Source organism: Desmodus rotundus, chromosome 4 (assembly GCF_022682495.2).
Source record: "Desmodus rotundus isolate HL8 chromosome 4, HLdesRot8A.1, whole genome shotgun sequence".
In the NCBI taxonomy this organism is placed as follows: Eukaryota; Metazoa; Chordata; class Mammalia; order Chiroptera; family Phyllostomidae; genus Desmodus; species Desmodus rotundus.
The window spans coordinates 138,303,630-138,323,345 of record NC_071390.1 but is presented as its reverse complement, the minus strand read 5'-3'; the positions used below and the strand labels follow the sequence as shown (position 1 = coordinate 138,323,345).

Genomic DNA, 19,716 nt, shown 5'->3' with positions numbered 1-19,716 from the left:
TGACTTTTACTATATTAATGAAAACAGTCCAGAAATTATCCTTAAAGAAAATTTTTCAAAATAAGTATCTAACAATGAATTGAATATATCTTTTTTTAACCTTAGATTGGGAGCAGTTCCATTTTGGGTTCTACTGAAAATAAAAAATACTGTGGCACAGACATACCTTCGTTAATAACATCCATGTACAATGTTCTTTATGTCATGTTTGTGAAAAGTTCTTCTTCTGAAAACCATGGTTTCAGTGCAAAGTTCAGTTCTGCAGATTTGGGTAAGTGATTGTCTTTCTTCTGCTTTGTCTCTCAGGCTTACATCAGAGAAAATAAACAATGTAAATACATTATTATAAAAATTTTATACTGTATATGTATACTCATCTACACTGTAAATTTTTAGGGTACACTCAAAGGCAAAATATGTACTTCTTAATCAGCATATAGTGATAGTTAATTGATGTCTACTAATAAGGGAAAAACCAAGTTATCCGAAGTAGTGTATCGGAAAAGTTTTTCTTTTTGAACTTTTAAGAGGTTATGAACAAATTATTTTATCTTGAATATCAGGTAGCTTGTTGGTTACTTGTTCTGACAATTATTATTTTTATTTCAATAGAATGTGGAAAAATTCTCACAGAGCCAACAGGAATCATTCAAAGTCCTGGGCATCCAAATATCTACCCCCATGGTATCAACTGTACCTGGTATATAGTAGTCCAGCCAGGCTACCTGATAAGTTTGATATTCAGGAGATTTCATCTGGAGTTTCATTACAATTGCACAAATGACTATCTGGAAGTTTATGACACTGGTTCTGACACATCTCTTGGGAGGTGAGATTATTTTGTTTTTATTTTTTTTCACACAAAAATTTTCTTGCTTCGGTGAAGGATGTTAAAATCCACCATGTTGTGTTATATAAACCAGGTGAGTTAACATGCTTCTCAATGACCATTTCTACATCACTACTCTGTTGCCTTGGCCTTTTACAATTAAGTTTTGACATATGTGTGTACCCAGGAAGGCATCACTAAAATCACACCCATTATCGCCTAACCCTCCTTCCTGCCCCAGGTCATTTCTCACTTCCGCTCCTTATCCCCATCCTCAGGAACCCCCTAACCTGCTTTCTACCACTGTAAATTAGGTTGCATATTCTGTGGAATCATACTGTAAACACTATATTTTTTCTGGCTTTTCCCAGTCAGCATCATGTTTTTGTTGAGCTTCATGGATCTGAGGGCTTATCATTTTATCAAATTTGAAACATTTTTGGCCATTAGTTCTTGAAATACTTGAAATTCTGTCTCCCCTTTCCTGTGAGGACTCTGATTACTTGTATCTTAGGCCATTTGATATTGCGCCACAACTCATGGATACTCTGTGCATCTGATTTTGAGTCTCTGTTCTCCGTGTGTTTCATTTTGGAAAGTTTCTATTGTTACCTGGTCAATCAAGTGCCCTAATCTGTTCTTCTGCAATGTCTGTTCTGCTGTTTACCCTACCACATGCGTTTTTCTTCTTAGACATCATAGTTTTCCTTTCTAGAAGTTTAATTTGAAACATCTTTTATATCTTCCATGTTTCTACTTTGCACATTAATTTTTTCCTCTGGCTTCCAAAATCTGTGAGATCCAGTTACAACTGTTAATGTCTCTGACTGCTAATTCAGTCATCTGTGGCATTTCTTGCTATGTTTTGGTTGGTCAGTCTTTCTTATTATGGGTTATATTTTCCTCTTTCCTTTCATGCCTGGTAATGTTTGATAGGATTCCAGACATTTTCAATTTTGTGTCTTTGTGCAATGGACATTACTATTCCTTTAGGTATTCTTGAGCTTTTTGGGGGGATGCATTTAAGTTACTTAGAAACAGTTTGATTGCATCCAGTTTTGCTTTTAAAGTTACTTGTTTACCTTCACTGCTTGCTCTTCAGTGTCTCGAAAGCCATTGTTTTATATATTTCAGTTGTTTCAGGTGCAAGTTTACATCCAGACCTTGTTATAACACTTTTGTTGGAAATAAAAATCTCCTGATTTTTTAATTTCTTTTTCTTGTATTTCATTTTTTCATCTATTTTTAAACATTTTTCCTTTATTATTTTCTTAAGCTTGTTTTTCTTTAGCTTTTATTCTTCCTCTTCATTTTTTCTTATTTATCTTTCATTTTTTTAAATCATTTTTTTCTTTTTTATGGTACTTGATTCATAATCACTGAAAAATACAGTTTTGCTGAATAGCATAAACTACTATAATAGTGTTGCCCAATTTGGCAGACATAGATAGGTGTATACAGAGACATTTAAAATACTGATTAGCAGACTGACAGATCTCAGAGGGGAGGGGGTGGAGGCGGGACTGGAAGAGATTAACCAAAGAACATACATGCATAGCCCTGGACACTGACAGCAATGTGCCGTGGGCCAGGGGAGGGCTGGGGCTGGCTGGAGGAGGGCAAAGGGGAAGGAAACAGGGGGATCTGTAATAATGTGGAAAATTAAAAATAAACAAATAAATAAAATATTAATGAACTGATCTATATTTTGATCAAGATATCAAATCTATTTTAACACTGAAATGGCATTACACACATTTTTTTCTTTTTCTCCCTCAGAAATTAATTAATCCACTTCCCATAGTCAACATTTTGCCTTATTTTGGTTTCTGGTTTTTCCCTGTCATTGCATTTGGTTAATTTTACCGAGTGTGCTTCGATTTGTGATTCCTCTTTTCTAGCTGCTCCTTCTTACAGGTGTTCCTCCAGGAAAGTTCTCGCGGCGCGCCTTCGGTCACAGCTCTCCGGTTAGCATTCCCGGAATCGTTCTTCTGTGCGTGACTGCTGCTATTCAGCAAAAGCGGCGTGCGCCTTAGTAATCAAACGCTTAACCTCTGCGCGGCTGGCTGTTTAAAGATAGTAGATTCTACCTGTATAGGGCTTTCTATTCTGGGCACTTTTCTAAGCTTTTTTATATACAGTATATTAACTCATAAAATTCTCAAAACAACCCTATAAAGTAGGTACTGTCATCATCCTTGGTTTAATGAGGGGAGAACAGGCTCAGAGGTTGAGTGATCTGCTCAGAGCCATGATGGCTCTAAGTGGTAGACCTGACCTGAGTGTATGCTTTATGTGTTTATGATCTATGGTTTCACTTTATTGTGAGAGTTTATTACATTTCTGTTAATAAGTTCAATAGTAGACTATATGGCAGCCTAGTATAGCTTGTAATTTCTAATTTCACTAAACTTATAAATGACAAGTCATGCAGCTAGATACACACGTAAAACTGTCTCAGGGAGCCCAGGCCCGCGTGGCTCAGTTGGTGAGAGCGTCCTCCCATAACAAAGGGCTGCAGGTTTGACTCCCGGTCAAGGCATATACCAAGGTTGTGGGTTTGATCTGGTCCGAGAACATACTGAAGGCAACCAACCAGTTGATGCTTCTCTCTTCCCTTGGTGTTTCTCACTCTCCATTCCTCTCTCTCTAAAAGCAGTGAAAAAATGACCTCATGTGAGGATGAAAAGCAAAACTGTTTCAGGGAAGCAGTCATGGCTAAGAAGGTCTTCACAGCTTTGTACATGTTTGTGCCTAAAATATCTTTGTATTTTTTAAGGGCAATGGGGGCTATTGTTGCTTTTTTTACATATCTTAATTTTGGTTTATCATTTCCAGTGTACTAAAAAAATTTAAACTTATGTTCTTTCTTGGTTTCAAATAGATATTGTGGAAAATCGATCCCACCCTCTCTTACCAGTAATACCAACTCATTGAAGATTGTGTTTGTGGCTGACTCTGACCTCGCTTATGAAGGCTTTTTAATAAACTATGAAGCAACTAATGCATCCACAGGTAACAAAACAGCATTTGTATACTCGTTTACCTTTACTACATTACAAAATAGTACTATGAGAATACTTTGTTCCCAAACCCATGGCACACAGTGAGAGCTATATTTAGAACAAAGTGTAGTGACTTCAGTGTCTTCCCTATTAAAAGAGAATAATGATTAGACAAGAGTATTGTGGCAGTGTTAAATTTTCTAACTTTGATCATTGAAAGGTGGTTTTGTCAGAGAATGTTTTTGTTCTTAGGAACTATACATTGATGCCTTCAGGAGTAAAGACAAGCAGTATCTTCAAATTACTTCCAAGTGGCTGAGAGAATAAGAGAGTGAGCAAGTCAGAGTGGGGAGAGGGGAGACAGGAAAAGCAGTGGGGCAATGTGCAAATATGTAGTAAATCTGGGTAAAAGGAATTCAGGGGCTATTTCTTACAATTTTTCTTTTTTTAAAATGACTATGATCTTTTAAAAAAGATTTTATTAATATTTTAGAAAGAGGAGAAGGGAGGGAGAAAGAGAGGAAGAGAAACATCAGCGTGCTAGAGAAACATTGATTGGCTGCCTCTCGCACACCCCCATCTGGGGACCTGGCCCGAAACCCAGATGTGTGCCTGACCAGAAATCGAACCAGTGACCTTTTGGTTCATAGGCTGCTGCTCAACCCACTGAGCAACACCAGCCAGGGCACAATTTTTCTATGAGTTTAAAGTTCTACCAAAATAAACCTCTCTCTCGTACCAAAGAAACCAAATATGTGTTTTGAGAAATTAGAAAAAGAACAACAGCAGATAAGAATAGTCACCTACTACATGGAATTCTATGGCCAGAAATGGAAGCTTTCATGGCAAAATGTACATTTCTAAATTTGACTTCATGAAATTAAACCTTTTCAGCATATATACCTCTTATTATATTTTTTCTATTATTTAATTCTCATCTTTGTTTTGCTCTTTGTAAATGTAGCATGGGAAACAAATATCCTTTGCAAGGAGGGTCTTTGAGGTAATATGTAAACCAGAGATGCCTCAAACCCAAAGCCTATGGGATTTATGAAAGTGTTCCGTTTCTTTAGGACTATGTTCCCACCTGGGATGTGTACCATTTTAGAGAGTCTGAGTTTTCCTTTTGCATCATTTTTAGAGAGAGATTTAGTGCTCCAAAATACTATAGAGTGTGAGTCTGCAGGAGACAGGTGCAGACTGAGCGTCCCAGCCTGTGGGGCGCCCGGAAGCATGGTGCAGTTCACTGCTGCTCCCTTGAGAAAGCCCTGGGAGCTTTTCCTGTGCCGGATGCACTCTCATTGCGTAGTCATGCATCTGGACAGCTCCAGGTGCTCATCCTTTAAAGTTCCCACTCCCATGAACAATCAATTAACTAATGAGTGAATTGATTTTTAAAAATCTCTCATTCAGAATCTGTACCTAATTTCTCATTTATTTCTCCTCAGAGTGGATAGCTGCTAATTTTCACTTCGGGCAAAACTGCTGTTCTCTGCAGTTATTCGAGTGCTATGCTTTGGTGGCATGGCTTCACATCTCCTCAGAATCCCGAGTGTGAGAGAATCATATGCCTTTCTCTCCCGTGGGGTCCTTTCTAGGAAACAGTTCATTATCCAGCTCAAACCCATGGGAAATTAAATCCACAGCGATTAAAACAGGTTGTGTTATACGATTGACATATCTGATGGACTTCTTTCAGGTGTTTAATATCCAATAACCAAAACTGACTTTTCAAAAAGTTACAGTGTGCACACAATTTTCCATACTTTTGTAGTTTTTTCTGCCTCGTGTATTTGGCCTGAATCACACTGAACATTAGATTATGATTTGGAGCAAGTTGCTTGAACTCTCTGGGCCACAGTTTTCTCATCTGTAATAAGAGTTTGGATTTGATGATCTTTGAGAGCTAGCTTTAATCAACTATATTCATGCAGTTTAATTTGCTGCATCAATAAACTAGCTATATCTTAGATAACATACAAAGCAGGCAGGAACTCCTGAAAATGTTATGGAAATCTTTGTAACAATAGGCAAAGTAAGACATATCTCCGTAACGACTAACAGCCCTGCGCACATCACACTAGCTAGCAAGGCAGTATCTAGTGCAGGAAGAACCAAGTGCAGGCAAAATAATCTGGTGGGGAGGATGTTAAATTCTAATTAATTTTTCTTCAAAAAGATAAGATGCAGGTAGAATAAAAGTAAGTCGAGGAAAAGGAAAGAAGCAAGCTGGACAGAAAGGGAAATTGATAGAGAAAAAGAACACAAGACAAGTGATAGAAGGGAAGAGGACCCTTAGGTGGCAGACTGGAAAGACTCCAGTCCACCTCCCTGAGTGCTGATCCTTACTTTGGCCTTTGGTCAGACAGGGCTGAAATCACAGACCAGGGAGTGTCTGCTTTCCACCCCTTGGCTAAGCCAGGCTGGTCACTGGGCGCTTGCCTTTTTTGCGCAGGAAAGAACTGGCCGGGGCTCCGGAAGCTGCTGTGGGGGTTGGGCTGGTGACAGCCAGGTGGTGGGGGAGCCCTCCAGGCAGCCTGTGCCCCAGTGAGATCCCACCTGGAAATAGAGAGGTGTTAGGACACTTTCTTTTCAGTTGTCACCTTTTATACTTTCTGCAGAATAAAACAGTACCATGGAAAAGTGTTCATGGAAGCTCGATCATCAGCCTTCATTCTATTTTATTGCTCTAGCAGAAGTTATTTTCAGAGCAATAATGACAGTTTTGGGTTCTTGATTTCTAGTTCCCCGGCATAACAGGTGTGAGAGTTTCTTGGCCGAAGTCTTGCCTGTCTTGATCTGATAAAGGTTCTATTTCCTGGCTTGAATCCTGTTACTTTTCCATCTGTAGTGCAGGCCATGGGGCTGTGAAGTCAGCCTGTAAGTATGTGTTTGGGAGGACAGAGATGGGCTTTGGGTCATTACTTTGACTCTGTCCCTCATCACTGTTTCTGTCCAGATGTGCCTGGGCAGATAGAAGCAAAAAGTAGCAAGTAAAGAGCTTGTGGCTAGAAACTCAAGATTTTCTTAGTAACTGATCATAAGACAAGGTTTTAAATGTTCGCTAATGTAAAGTATGAAGTATTTGAATTCTGAGAGATTACCTGACTCATTTAATTTGTAAATTAAATCCAGTAATGCAGTGTTCCCAAACTCTGCTGTTCATAAGAAACTTGGGGTGGAATTTTCTTGTTACAAATTTAATTGATTAGTTAACGTTACTGATTTGAATGGTGATTTTATAGCCTCTCAACATCTATTGCATATATATTAATACAATTCTGCCAAGAGAGAACTTTAAAAGTATAAAAAAGAACTGAAAGATGTGCCTTATGTATTTTCTACTTGAACATTAGATGAAAACCCATGTAATATCTAGTTCAATGTTTTTCAAACATTAACACATTCATGATTCATTAGTGGGCCGTGACATTAACTTATTAGGTTACTACCTACGTTTGCTAAGATTATGGAGTAGCATAGAAAGTATCAGAGTTTGCTGAACCAAGTGAAGTATTATCTCATGAAACCTGTTTGCAGTATCTGTGAGTGTGTGTGATTGATGTAAACGTATTTTTATGGTGTGTCAGAAGGTTTGAAACACTACTCTAGTCCAATTACCTGATTTTTTACATGAGGGAAAAAGTCCAGAATTGAATTCATCCTCTGAAGAAGACACAGCTCATTGGTTTAGAAGCCAAACCCAAGCAATCCAGTCCCAACATCCAGTCTGTTTTGCCATCTCTAGACTAGCTTTTGGAAATGCTCTAAGAGTGTCCAACCTTTTGGCATCTCTGGGCCTCACTGGAAGGAGAGTTGTCTTGGGCCACACATTAAATACATTGCGACATGTAATCACAAAAAAAATCTCATAATGTTTTAAGTAAATTCACAGTTTTGTGTTAGGCCACATTCACAGCCATCCTGGGCCGCATGCGGCCCACAACCACGAGCTGGACACCCTGCACCTGGCACGTTGCACCGCTGGCAACGTTCAATTCACAGCTGTGGCAGAATTGCGGTAGACTTTCCTGTTCTCTTAAAATAGAATGCTTTATGATTGTCTGGCGGGATGGCCAGGAAGTATCAGAATCACATCCAATAGGGTTAAAAATGGGCCCTAGTGGGTTTCCCAGTCTTCTTCCCAGCGGAGAGTTCCCAGCTACCCCCACCCCAGGGTGTGTTCAGGGCTGTTTCTCATCAGTCACCTCGGAATGATGAAGATGCATCTGGGGGAAGTCAAGAAATAATTGCCAGAAGGGCACAAGAATGTTTCTTTAGAAAAAATGAATAGAGAGAGTTCTGATTCTATTTTAAAAGTTAAATCCCCTAGAGCAATGCTCGCAAGTTCTATTGTTCATGAGAAACTCAGGGTGGCACTTTCTCGTTCCAAATTCATGTATCAGAGGCCCACCCAGAAATTCTGATTCAAATAGGTCTAGGGTGGCTTTTCGCTGAGCAATTCCAATGATTCTAATGAAACTTCGCAGCTCCTCAAGACTCTGACAGTCGAGTCTTAGCGTACAAATTGCTGTGTGATTACAGGGGAGATGCAGTTGGGGCCAGGGCTGCAACCCCTCCTGGGGGAAAGCACCTCCCACGCTGTGCCCACAGACGGCTGACAGCGAAGTGAGAAGTCTTGGTCCCAGCTCCCGCTCTGGTACCAACTGGGAAGGCTCTGGGCACGTCAGAGCCTCACTGGTTCTTTCCACCTTCCATTCTGTGTTTCCCACTAGGAGATATTCAGGTCTTTTCCCCCTCTGGAAAGGGTTTTTAGAAAGGCTATTGGTCTTTTAACAATTTACTTTTTTTTAATGGTCAGAAGTTTCTCATACTTTTATATACATGTGTATCCCATCACTTCCCAGCCCAACTTATTTATTATTTAATTCTTAATCCTTCAGATGAAAATGCTGAAGAAAACATCTAATCATGGTATTCCTAGTCTTCTACTCACTCTCATTTATGAACTGACATTTCCTGCACAGAGAAACCAGGGATTATTAAAGCACATGGGATTTAGAAAGGGAGGACTTGGGTCTGAATTTGTATCTTTGGCATGTGCAAACTAAGTGATTTTAGAACTTAACCTCCAGGAGTCTCAGATCCCTTATCCGCACCTCTCTAAAAATCAGAGGTTGTGATGGCCGCTGTTTCACAAAGTTGGGGAAGACGAAATGGTGCATTCTATGAATATTACGTAATAGCTGTAAAGCACAAGGACCGTGCCAGGTTTCAGATATAATGACTGATGTCCAAGTGCAGTTGTACAATAGCTGCTTTAGTGAGTTAGCTGATACTCCTATTCATGTGAATTGGTCATCTACGAGGAAAAAATAAAAAGCCGTGCCTGTGACCGCCTAGCAGCAGATTGTAGAGTGAAATGTTAGATTTCACTTAGGGAGGCTTCGTCTTTCCTCAAGGAGAAGAAGTGCATCTGTAATTTCACCTTCCCTCAAGGATTCACTTGGGAGAATGTTGTGTCAGATATGCTAACAGAAGCAGATGGTTCCTGCTTTGACTATTATTTAACCGATATCTACAAAATTTGAAGTCATGTGGATTCATGCAGACACAAAGTGACTCATGACTGATTTCAGAAAGTACCACTTACAGACCGATCCCTAATATAATTGGATAACCGTGTCACTACATGAGGCAAAGAAGGGAGGTGATGGGGCAGTTACCCATTCTAGGGTCTCCCTAAGAAATACATCCTCAAATCCACAGGATCCCTTTGTCCTATCCCTGTCACCCAAATTGTATGATATCGTATGGGACTGATAGCATCAGTGCTTTGTGGGTTGGAGGGGTTGTCCGTGCCTTGGAATATTTCCCTTTCATAATGAGTTGAATGCTCTTATTAAAACTTATTTGAACATGCTAAATGGAAGCAAAGATACATTGTGATTTTCTAGAAAGATATAGCTTTGTGATTTTGTAATGGTCCACAGAGGAAATTTGTATATTTTCTCTTTTCTTTCTTAACTTATTTTTTTTGAGGTTGGTAAGAAAGAAAGATATGCGAGTCTTATCGATAGTTGCCTTTGATCTTCAGAGACGTGCTTTTCCATTGCTAGCTCAGTTGAATATAGTGGGTGGAAGAAATAATATTTTTCTTTCTCATCTTTTTGTAAAAGTTGTTAGGGTATCATATAAGGCAAACTGCCACTGGATATGAGTTTTCCTTTGGCAACATAAGTTATTAACAAAAGGCATTTTTTATGTTTGCATTTTGTATTGATGTAGTAAGAATTATGCCAACACATAAATGTGGGAATATATTCAGTTTTAATTATTTGTGCTTATTGCAAAGTACAAGAGGAAACCAAAGCGTAACATTCATATTTCTCTGTATTAGTATTGTTCTAAAAAGAGCCACTTATTCTGTGGAGGGAAGAAAACATAAACATTGTATTTAGACGTCAGTGTTAGGTAAGAGGAGTTACTAGCCTTTTAAGCAATAGACACAGTAAGTTCAGTGAACCAGTGTTTTTCTCTATGTAACATTAGATACGTGAAACTCATAACTACAACCAAATTTTAATATTAAATATTCTATTGTTAATATTTATAGCAGGTGTAACTTCAAAAATAATTTGTATTGCTCTGTTTTAAATTTATATATTAATTAGGTATTTGAAATATTTAGTGGATTTCCTTTAGAGAGCTCAACCTGTTTTTGCACAGAACTTACACGCTTTTAACCCTGTGGAGGTCACGGCTGATCTGAGAGATACAAACTCTTTTCTTAAATATTGTTCCGTATATTGAGTGTGTACATTCAATGTCATGACTAGCTGCATGTTTGTAGGTGACTAATGTCAAGCCATAACGTTTAAGCTGTTGGTTTGCTTATAACACGTGTTTTGTAAGGGTGTGAGGTATTGGATACTGAAGCATCTCTGAGAGACACCGGGAACCCCAGTCTGTGCTGGTGCCTTCAGCACGGCAGTATCGTTGCGATCACTCTTAGAGATGCTCTGCAAAGCCAGCTATTAGACGTTCTGATTAATTAATGCTAAAGAAGTTTTTTGCTTGCATTTTTATCAATATCCATGTTTCTACTATTTGAAAAGCAAACATTGTATTCTTCATGGTTTTATTTTTATTTATTTAATATTTTCTAGATTGTAACTGAAAATAAATTTAAAATCATGTATTTTATCATATAAATATAATAAATGCAAATTTGCAGTGTTTTTAAAGCTTTTTCCGCATTTCAGCACATGCTAGTAATGAATGTATCTCTCAGATACACACTATCTATGCTGTTAATTTTTTTGACTGCGACCTCCACAGGTTTTAATATAACAAATATTTATTTTGTAATTTTTTAGGTAAAATTCATCTGTCGTTTTAATAAATGTGTGTATCTATGTAATCACTACTCCATTCAAAATATATAACACTTTTATCATCCCAGAAAGTATCCTAGGGTCTCCTTGATCGATCCCTCTACATGTTCCATTTCAACTCCTGCAAGCCTGATTATTATCACTATTGATTAGTTCTGCCTGGTCAAAGACAGGTATGAGTGAGAAGACACAGTATGCACCCTTTTATGTTTGGCTTCTTTCTTTTTTTCTTTCTTTTTTTTAATTGATATTCTAATACAGTTGTCTCCATTTTCCCACCACTACTTTCCCCCACCCTACCCACGCCCACCTCCCACCCTCAATCCCACCCCACCCTTGGCTGTGTCCATGGGTCCCTCATTCATGTTCATTTACATCTCTTTCCCTTCTTTCCCACATATTTCCCTCTCCCCTCCCCTCTGGTTACTGTCAGTTTGTTGTCAATTTCAATGTCTCTGGTTATATTTTGCTTGCCAGTTTGTTTTATTTATTGGGTTCCACTTATAAGTGAGATCATATGGTATTTGTCTTTCACTGCCTGGCTTACTTCACTGTTTGGCTTCTTTCATTTAGCATAACGCTTCTCTAATTTTATTTATGTCATTCTATTTATAACTAGTTTTTTCTTTTTATTGATGAATAACCTTCCATTATATGGATATATCATAATTTGATTACCTGGACAGTTGAATTGTTTCTAGTTTTTAGCTATTATGAAATAAGCTGCTATGAACATTGACATAAAAGTTTTTTGTGGATTTATGTTATCCTTTCTCTTGGGCAACACCTAAGAGTAGAATTTCTGGGTCACATGGTAATGTCATATTTAATTTTATGAGAAACTGCTAGACATTTTTTCCAGAGTGGTTATATCATTTTATATTCCTATCTGCAATGAATGAGAAGCCTACTTTCTCCACATCTTTGCCAACCCTTGGTATTATTAGTCTTAATTTTTAGCCTCTAGTAGTTCTATAGTGGTGCCTCACTGCTGTTTTAATTTGTATATCTCTGGTGACTAATACTGCTGAATACCTTTTCACATACTTATTGATAATTTACATGTCTTGTTTTGTGAGGTGTACATTAAAATTGTTTTGTTCATTTTTGTTTGTGTTTTTTGTCTTGTTGTATGTTATATATTCTGGATACAAGTATGTGCTTTCTCAGATAAATGTATTGCAAATATTTTCTCCCAGTGTGTACAGCGAGCCTTTCCTTTTCTTATGGTATCATTTGAAGAGCAGGTACCTTTTCTTTTGTGGTTTGTGTGTGTGTGTGTGTGTGTGTGTTGGCTAAGAAATGTGTGCCTACTAAAGTTGTGAAGATTGTCCCTTGTGCATTCTTATATAAATTTTATAGTTTGATTTTTTACATTTATGTTTGTAATCCAGTTTGAGTTAATTTTTCTATATCATATGAATTATGTATCCAAGTTTGTTTCTTTGCTTACTTATCAAATGGTATTTAATTGTTCGAACATTATTTTTGAAAGATTCTTATGTTGTGTGCCATTTTTTGTTAAACTCAGTTATTAGTTCTAGTAAAATTTTAACAGATTCCTTAGTCGATCATATCCGTGAATAAGGACAGTTTTATTTTCTCCTTTTTAATATCTCTGTTTCTTTCTCTTTGCCTTATTTGCCATGACTAGAATCTTCTGTATGATGTTGACTAGAAAGAATGAGATTGGACATGTTGGTCTTGTTCTTAGCCTTGAGGGGAAAGCATTTGGCCCTTTGCACTGAAAGGTGACATTATGTTTGGGTTTACATAGATGTCTTCCTCTTTGTTGTTCTTTCCTGCCTTTTTTTGGACTACCGTTCTATTTCCTTTATTGGCTTTTAAATGATACCTTGTTTTTGCAGGTTTGCTCAAAGGCTAACAATATACATTCTTAACTTATCAGTAAGTCTGCTTAGAGTCAATATGCTACTACTTCACACTTCACATCTTCTACTGAACCTTGCACTTTATATTTCACACATGCCTCATTCCATTTCACAGAAAACATGGGACATAAAGAGGAAAAGGACACCTTGCATACAGGGAGACCATGGTATGAAGGACAGCCGGATTCTAAATAGAGACAATGGTGGTAAAAAGAAAATGGAACACATTATTAAAGGGTTGGGGGGGGGGGGGAGATTTAATTGTCCAGCAAAAAGTGTTTTCAAATTAATAGGGCAAAAAAGACATTTTTAGACAAACTGAAGTTGAGAGGATTAATTGCTAGAGTACTTCTACTACATGAAATACTGATGCTGTCCATCACACCGAAGGGAAATGACACCAAAGAGAAATATGTATCTACAAGAAGGAATGAAGGATACCAGAAATGGCAAATAACTGGAAAAATATAAAGATTACTTTTTCTTCTCATTATTTCTTTAAAAGACAACTAATGATTCAAGGCAAAAATAATAGCAAGCTAGAATTTTAATATAAATAGAATGAAATGATATAGCTAAAATTGCATTAATAGGGGGCAGGTAGACAGAATTACATTATTATTATGGTTGCTATGGAGAGGGACTAGTCTAGTACCAGTTACTTGTCATTGCTGGAAGCAGACATTTCTACAATTGAGAGTTAATACACATTATAAAAACATTAATGAATCTCATCTGACTCAGGAGAGAGGATAGGAAGGAGAGGAAAAATGAGGTGAGGAAAGTGGAGGGAGTAATAGGGTGGGAGGAAATTAGATAGTTGCCCCACCCCTCTCAGTTTTCAATACATTGTGCAGTAGAATTTTAACAAATGCTTACTAGATGTGATCTCGGCCAATACTATGATAAGGGAAAGTTAATAGTTAATAAGGTGCTGTTTATATTTGAGGACCTAGTAGAGGAAATACATTCATATAAGAACAACTGCAATAAAATATGTTTGGGACTCAAATTACTGTTTGCATAAAGTTTTATTGAATAAAAGGAAATTAACTTTACTTGAGTAGGAAAGGCTTCACAAAGCAAGAGGTACTTGAATTTGACCTTAAATGACAGGTAAGAGTTTATTTGTTAAAGGATGTGTTGAGAGAGGAGGGGAAGTTGTTAGATAAAGCATTTCAGACAAAGTGAAGTGTAAATATCATTTGAATACATTAGGGAATATGTTTATCTTTGTGCCAGCAACAGGAAAGAAGATTGATATGTAAATCAAAGTTTCAGCAAGGACTAACAAACAACCACCTTGATGCGGCAATAATGACTTGCATCTGGGCAAGGTACAGGAAAATGACTCACCACTACTTCTCAAAACTTCATTATATTAGGTTTCTTTACAGGGGAACCTGATTATACATTCCATTCTGCTGCAGACTTATTGCAAGTTGCATTAGAAATATTCAGTACACTTGTATGTCCCCTCTGGGAGTAGAGTGGGTGAGCAAGAAACATTATCCCTTTAACTACACATGACAGGAACAGATAATTTGCTCGACATTTGATTTACTGGCTAAAGCTATCTGCATGTTGGAGTAGTCAGTGGTCTCAGTTCTGCCAGCTCAGCGAGGCTGGGTCATAGCCTTTTTTAATGTCCATGTGCTCCATGAATTTTTATCTTAGTAACTCTTATTACTGGGTCTGAAATACTTAATCTATCACCTCTGTTCTCACTGCTCTCTCTGCCCCTCTTCCTCCCTCCCGTTTTCTCCTGGTTTTTGTCCCCCCTCCCTCCCTCCTTTTCTTCCTTTCTTCACCCTTGAAGAAATATCTTGACAAATTATACAAAAACAAAGAAAGGCCGTGATCAGTGTGGCTCAGTTGGTTGGGCATTGCCCTGCAAAGCAAAAGATTGCTGGTTTGATTCCCAGTCAGGGCTTGTGCATGGGCGGCAAGTTCTGTCCCAGGTTGGGGCATGTGTGAGAGCCAACTGGTCAATGTTTCTCTCTCACATCAATGTTTCTCTCCCTCTCTTTACCCGTCCCTTTCCCTCTCTCTAAAAATAAAAGAAATAAAATCTTTTAAACATTACAGAAAAGTATACAAAAATATTACTCTTTATTCCTTTAATACAGTAATGCCTTGATTGCTTGCTGCTTAAAATAGAGTAAACTAAATAGTTGGCGAATGCCTGTTACTCCGAGAGCTATACGGTAGAACCTACAATATTTTCTGTAAGTCTCTATGCACTCAGTACCAGAGGTTCCTCTGTTCTTTAATGAGTATGATTACGCAATAGCAGCTGGGGAAATAGCATACCTAAACATCCTTTCTTTTAAACTCATGATTAAGTTAAGAGTTTATTCTCCCCCCAAGCCTTTCAGTAGGAGATCTGTGTCCACTCCTGCACCCTACACTTATATTAGTAGGGTTTAACGGAAGATACATTAACAATGCTTCCAAACCAGATTTTCTTTGAGAAATATCTCAGATTTGGAGAGCATAAGGATTGAGTGGGTTGGGTAGTAAATACGGAGTCTGAAGGACTGACTAGGTAAAGTTAAACTCTTCAAGTATTTCAATAGAACAGTTAATATTTATTTAGGACAAAGATTGCCCAAGTACTGTGTAAATGTTTTATGTGATCTCATTTATTCCTCATAATTTATGCTCGTTTTTCTTACAACTTTCTGGTCTAGTTTGAACCCTAATGGTGATTACTACCATTTGTTGAGTCCATACCCCATGCCAAGGCCTGTAATTGCATTCTCTCTAAGTTTTACATGCGTACTCAAAGTCAGGTACCGGCTCCACTTTAGAGGTGGAGCCCAGAGAGGTGAAGTAACTTGTCCAAGGTTCTCAGCTTGGCAGCGTTTGAACTGGGCATTGATTTGTGGTCTTTCTGATCTCGAGTCTCCTCTGTTCCTCACCTCATGACTGAGGTGTTTGCTTTGTCATGTCTCATAAACCCACACTTTGGTGAGAACCATTTCAAAGGAAGCTTATGAGAAGAACAGAATTAAATTATTTCTAGGCCCTGTCTATGATTTCTGTAGTAGAGCCTCATTTTTAATGTTTATGGTAATTTGCATGAATTAAAAAAAATTGTAACATTTCCAAGAACATAAAAATTTGTTCGCTTATATATATAACAAATTTCCACTACTTAGCTTAGGTTTACTATTAATAATTGTTTTTGACTTTGAGATTGCAAAAACTTCATTTTGAAATAAAATTATTCTTTGAACATTCCAGAATGGCCTATTAAAAATCAAGTGCATTGGCATCAATTAATCAAGTGTATATTGCTGAATGTTTTATGGATGTAGCGTAATGTTTTTTATTTTCCCTGTCACGGTCTATTTCTTTTCACAGTGTGCTTGGAAGACTATACAGAAAGCTCTGGTACACTCACTTCCCCCAACTTCCCCAGTGACTACCCCAACAACTGGCACTGCATTTACAGGATCACGGTGGGAACCAGCCAGCAGATCGCGCTGCACTTCATGGCCTTCAGCTTGGAGGAGGCCATTGGGGGAGAATGTGTAGCAGATTTCCTGGAAATCAGGTAAGCACCTTTATTTCATCATAATGTTTCTCATTGTTTTTATTCATAGTCTTTCCGGGAAAGGGTCGTGAAAAAATATAGAAATTCTCTATAAAACTCTTTGTAGTACTCTTTCTTATAAGATAGAAACTTTGTTATTTGGAGTCTGACTTACTAGAAGAAGAACAGAAAATTGTGTAAGATTCCGTGGTTATTTTGAAAGGATTCTTTTACTAGGACTATTTGAAAATAAGACTCCGGATTTTATTTGGACAGAGTAAACAAATGTACTACCACTCTGAAATTAGATACTTGTTGTTGTTGAATAATTACTTTATGTAAAATCAGTTTATCACAAAATGATGCTAAAATAGCAACTTTATCTTGAAGTTTTCACGGAGCTCATGTGTTCAAATAATAGAGGCCTAGACTTACCAATTTCAGTGTAAGACGAATTTTCTTTACATCTTTGCTACTTTGAAAGAATGTGGTTAGCAAGCTGCATTTGCAGTAAAGGTAAGTTAACCTGTCTATTGATGCCTCTCCAGATCTTTAAACTGAGTTAAATGTGGCTAATCAAGTATGCATATGTGTTCAATATTTTATTTAGCATTTTAAACACCTGGAATCTTACACTATATTATGGTAAATTTTATTCTATGATATAAAGTAAGGAACTAAGAAGAAATCACAATTGTACCATATCATTCTAAAATAACATAATTATCTTAATTTACAAAAATTAATCATTGGATTTTAATGTTGAGCGAATCCTTTTTCTAAAAGAAGCTACAGATTATAAACTAGAATTAAGACTCCAAAAGTTCTTGAAGAAAGAATTATTTTAAAATTTTGCTATATAAATCAAATATGATATATTATATTTTAACTATTTTCTTAGAAGAAAAATTTTAAAAGGAAAACATGTCAGGCTTCCTCTGTAAAATTAAACAACATTTTTTTATACTTTTAATAATTACGTTTTTTTTATCTGCTGTTCTCTGACATTTGCCAGGCACTTTACTTGAGAAGGAGAAGACTAAACACTTTGTCTCAGTTTGCAGTTGACTATGGAAAATGTTGTGTCAACCATAAATGATGGTTATTCTTTATTAAATTATTCAATACTACTTAATAAATTGAAAACTTGAAATGATGCTTTTTTAGAGTATTTTGGGGAGGCATTGATTGGCATAAACTAATCTGTTTGTAATCTCAAAATGCAAATAATGTTAAATGTTTATACAGTAATATTATCAATAACCCAATGAATGTTCACACCGGTATTTTGTTACAGAGATGGAGGCTATGAAACTTCACCACTTCTGGGAAAGTATTGTGGCCCAACTCTACCTCCGAGAATCATCTCTCACAGTAACAAATTATGGTTGCAATTTAAGAGCGACTTATTTGACTCAAGGTCTGGATTCTCCGCTTACTGGGATGGGTCATTAACAGGTAAATAGCAAAGAGCTATCTTTTATTGGTGAGTCCAATTGAGTTGGTTTCTTGGTTTTTGCATTGCCATACTCTTACCCATATGTTTCCATCTGTATTTTGTGATTACCATGTGTACTAAACTTCAACATTGTAAATATTTCTGAATTAATAGCAGCCTTTTGTTTTTGAAAGACAACGTAAGGGAAAATGTTCTGGCTCCCTGGTATATTTCATTCAGCTGGTCATCTGGTCAGGAAAGGGAAGTACATTGACAGGAATTGGGATTTTAGGCTGGCTACTCTTTGGTGATGTCGTTGTTTTGAAATTTGGTTTAAAGGAGGAGTAACAATAGCAGCAGTTCGACATAGAAAAGAAGGTTCAATTTTACCCAAAAGAAAGGCTCTGCATCATCGCCTCTCTTTCTCCGATAGGCTGTGGAGGCAACCTCACCACTCCCACGGGCACGTTCACGTCTCCCAACTACCCGATGCCCTATTACCACAGCTCCGAATGCTACTGGTTGTTGCAGGCCAGCCACGGCAGCCCGTTTGAACTGGACTTTGAAGAGTTCCACTTGGAGCATCATCCGAACTGCACTTTAGATTTTCTGGCTGTATGTATAAAAGTTTCGGTGGTACCATCCACCGCTTCCTCCTCACCCAACACACACAAGTGCATTTATTTTTTATTTTTGATATTTGAGAAAGGGGAACATTTAAACAAAACATCTGCATAAACATTTTAAACAGAATAAAAAATTAACATAAAATTTGATCAAAATGACTTGTCTTCTAAGTGTAGCCTATATTACTGAATGACTAAGTATCTAGATATAGAAGTTTTAAAATATGTTGAATGGAAACTGTATATGCACTAAATAATAAAATATATTAAATATTTGATTACAAGCCTATAAAAGGAGTTATGTGATGTATCACAATTATTATCTGTGTACTTTCTGTATATGCAGTGCAAAATTACAGTTTAGAGGACTATGTGGTGAGTTAGAAAAGGTAATCGAAGTCATCCCTGTATGACTTTTTATAGTGCCAGCAATTCTGCCTTTTCCATTAAAAACAATCTAAATTAAAAAGTTTATTAAAGTGTTATAAATTACCAACTATGAAATAAAAAAACCAGGAGGACCACTGATAACAGGTATGCTCTCAAAAATAGGTATTATTTTTTTATTCTTCAATCTTCAGATTTCAACCTGGGTTTACACCTCTACTATTATACGCGGCCACGACTAAGTGGCTCGAGTTCATGGTCCAGGTCTGTAGACATTTAAATGTAATTTTTAAAGATATTTTGATTCAGGGCTAGTCTCTTGTTATGTCCTATATGCATTTCTTCCCCAGTTCTTAAGGACTGCAGTTGCCTTTACATAGTATTTAAAGCCATGTCATCTGACATTTACAATGTCTCACTACAGGTGTATGATGGCCCAAGTTCCAGCTCTCATCTGCTCGGGCAGCTCTGTGGGAATGAGAAGCCGCCTGTCATCCGATCTAGTGGAGACAGCATGTTTCTAAAACTGCGGACAGACGAAGGTCAGCAAGGAGGTGGCTTCCTGGCCAAATACCAGCAGAGTAAGTATGTGTACTGGCTGCTTGATGCCCGGAGTGGGCCTTCAATCGTTTGATGAATG

The 19,716-nt window shown here is 37.4% G+C and overlaps 1 protein-coding gene across 1 annotated transcript in view; it reads left to right on the top strand.

Moving 5' to 3' along the window:
* The window catches only part of CUBN (cubilin), a 244,855-nt gene that overhangs the window by 40,773 nt on the left and 184,366 nt on the right, over nt 1-19,716 (top strand). The window contains exons 20-26 of the mRNA XM_024575816.3: nt 106-271; nt 613-829; nt 3,714-3,844; nt 16,454-16,646; nt 17,923-18,083; nt 18,497-18,678; nt 19,501-19,657. Of these exons, the coding sequence (XP_024431584.2) occupies nt 106-271; nt 613-829; nt 3,714-3,844; nt 16,454-16,646; nt 17,923-18,083; nt 18,497-18,678; nt 19,501-19,657 (1,207 nt within the window). The remainder of the gene's footprint in view (nt 1-105; nt 272-612; nt 830-3,713; nt 3,845-16,453; nt 16,647-17,922; nt 18,084-18,496; nt 18,679-19,500; nt 19,658-19,716) is intronic.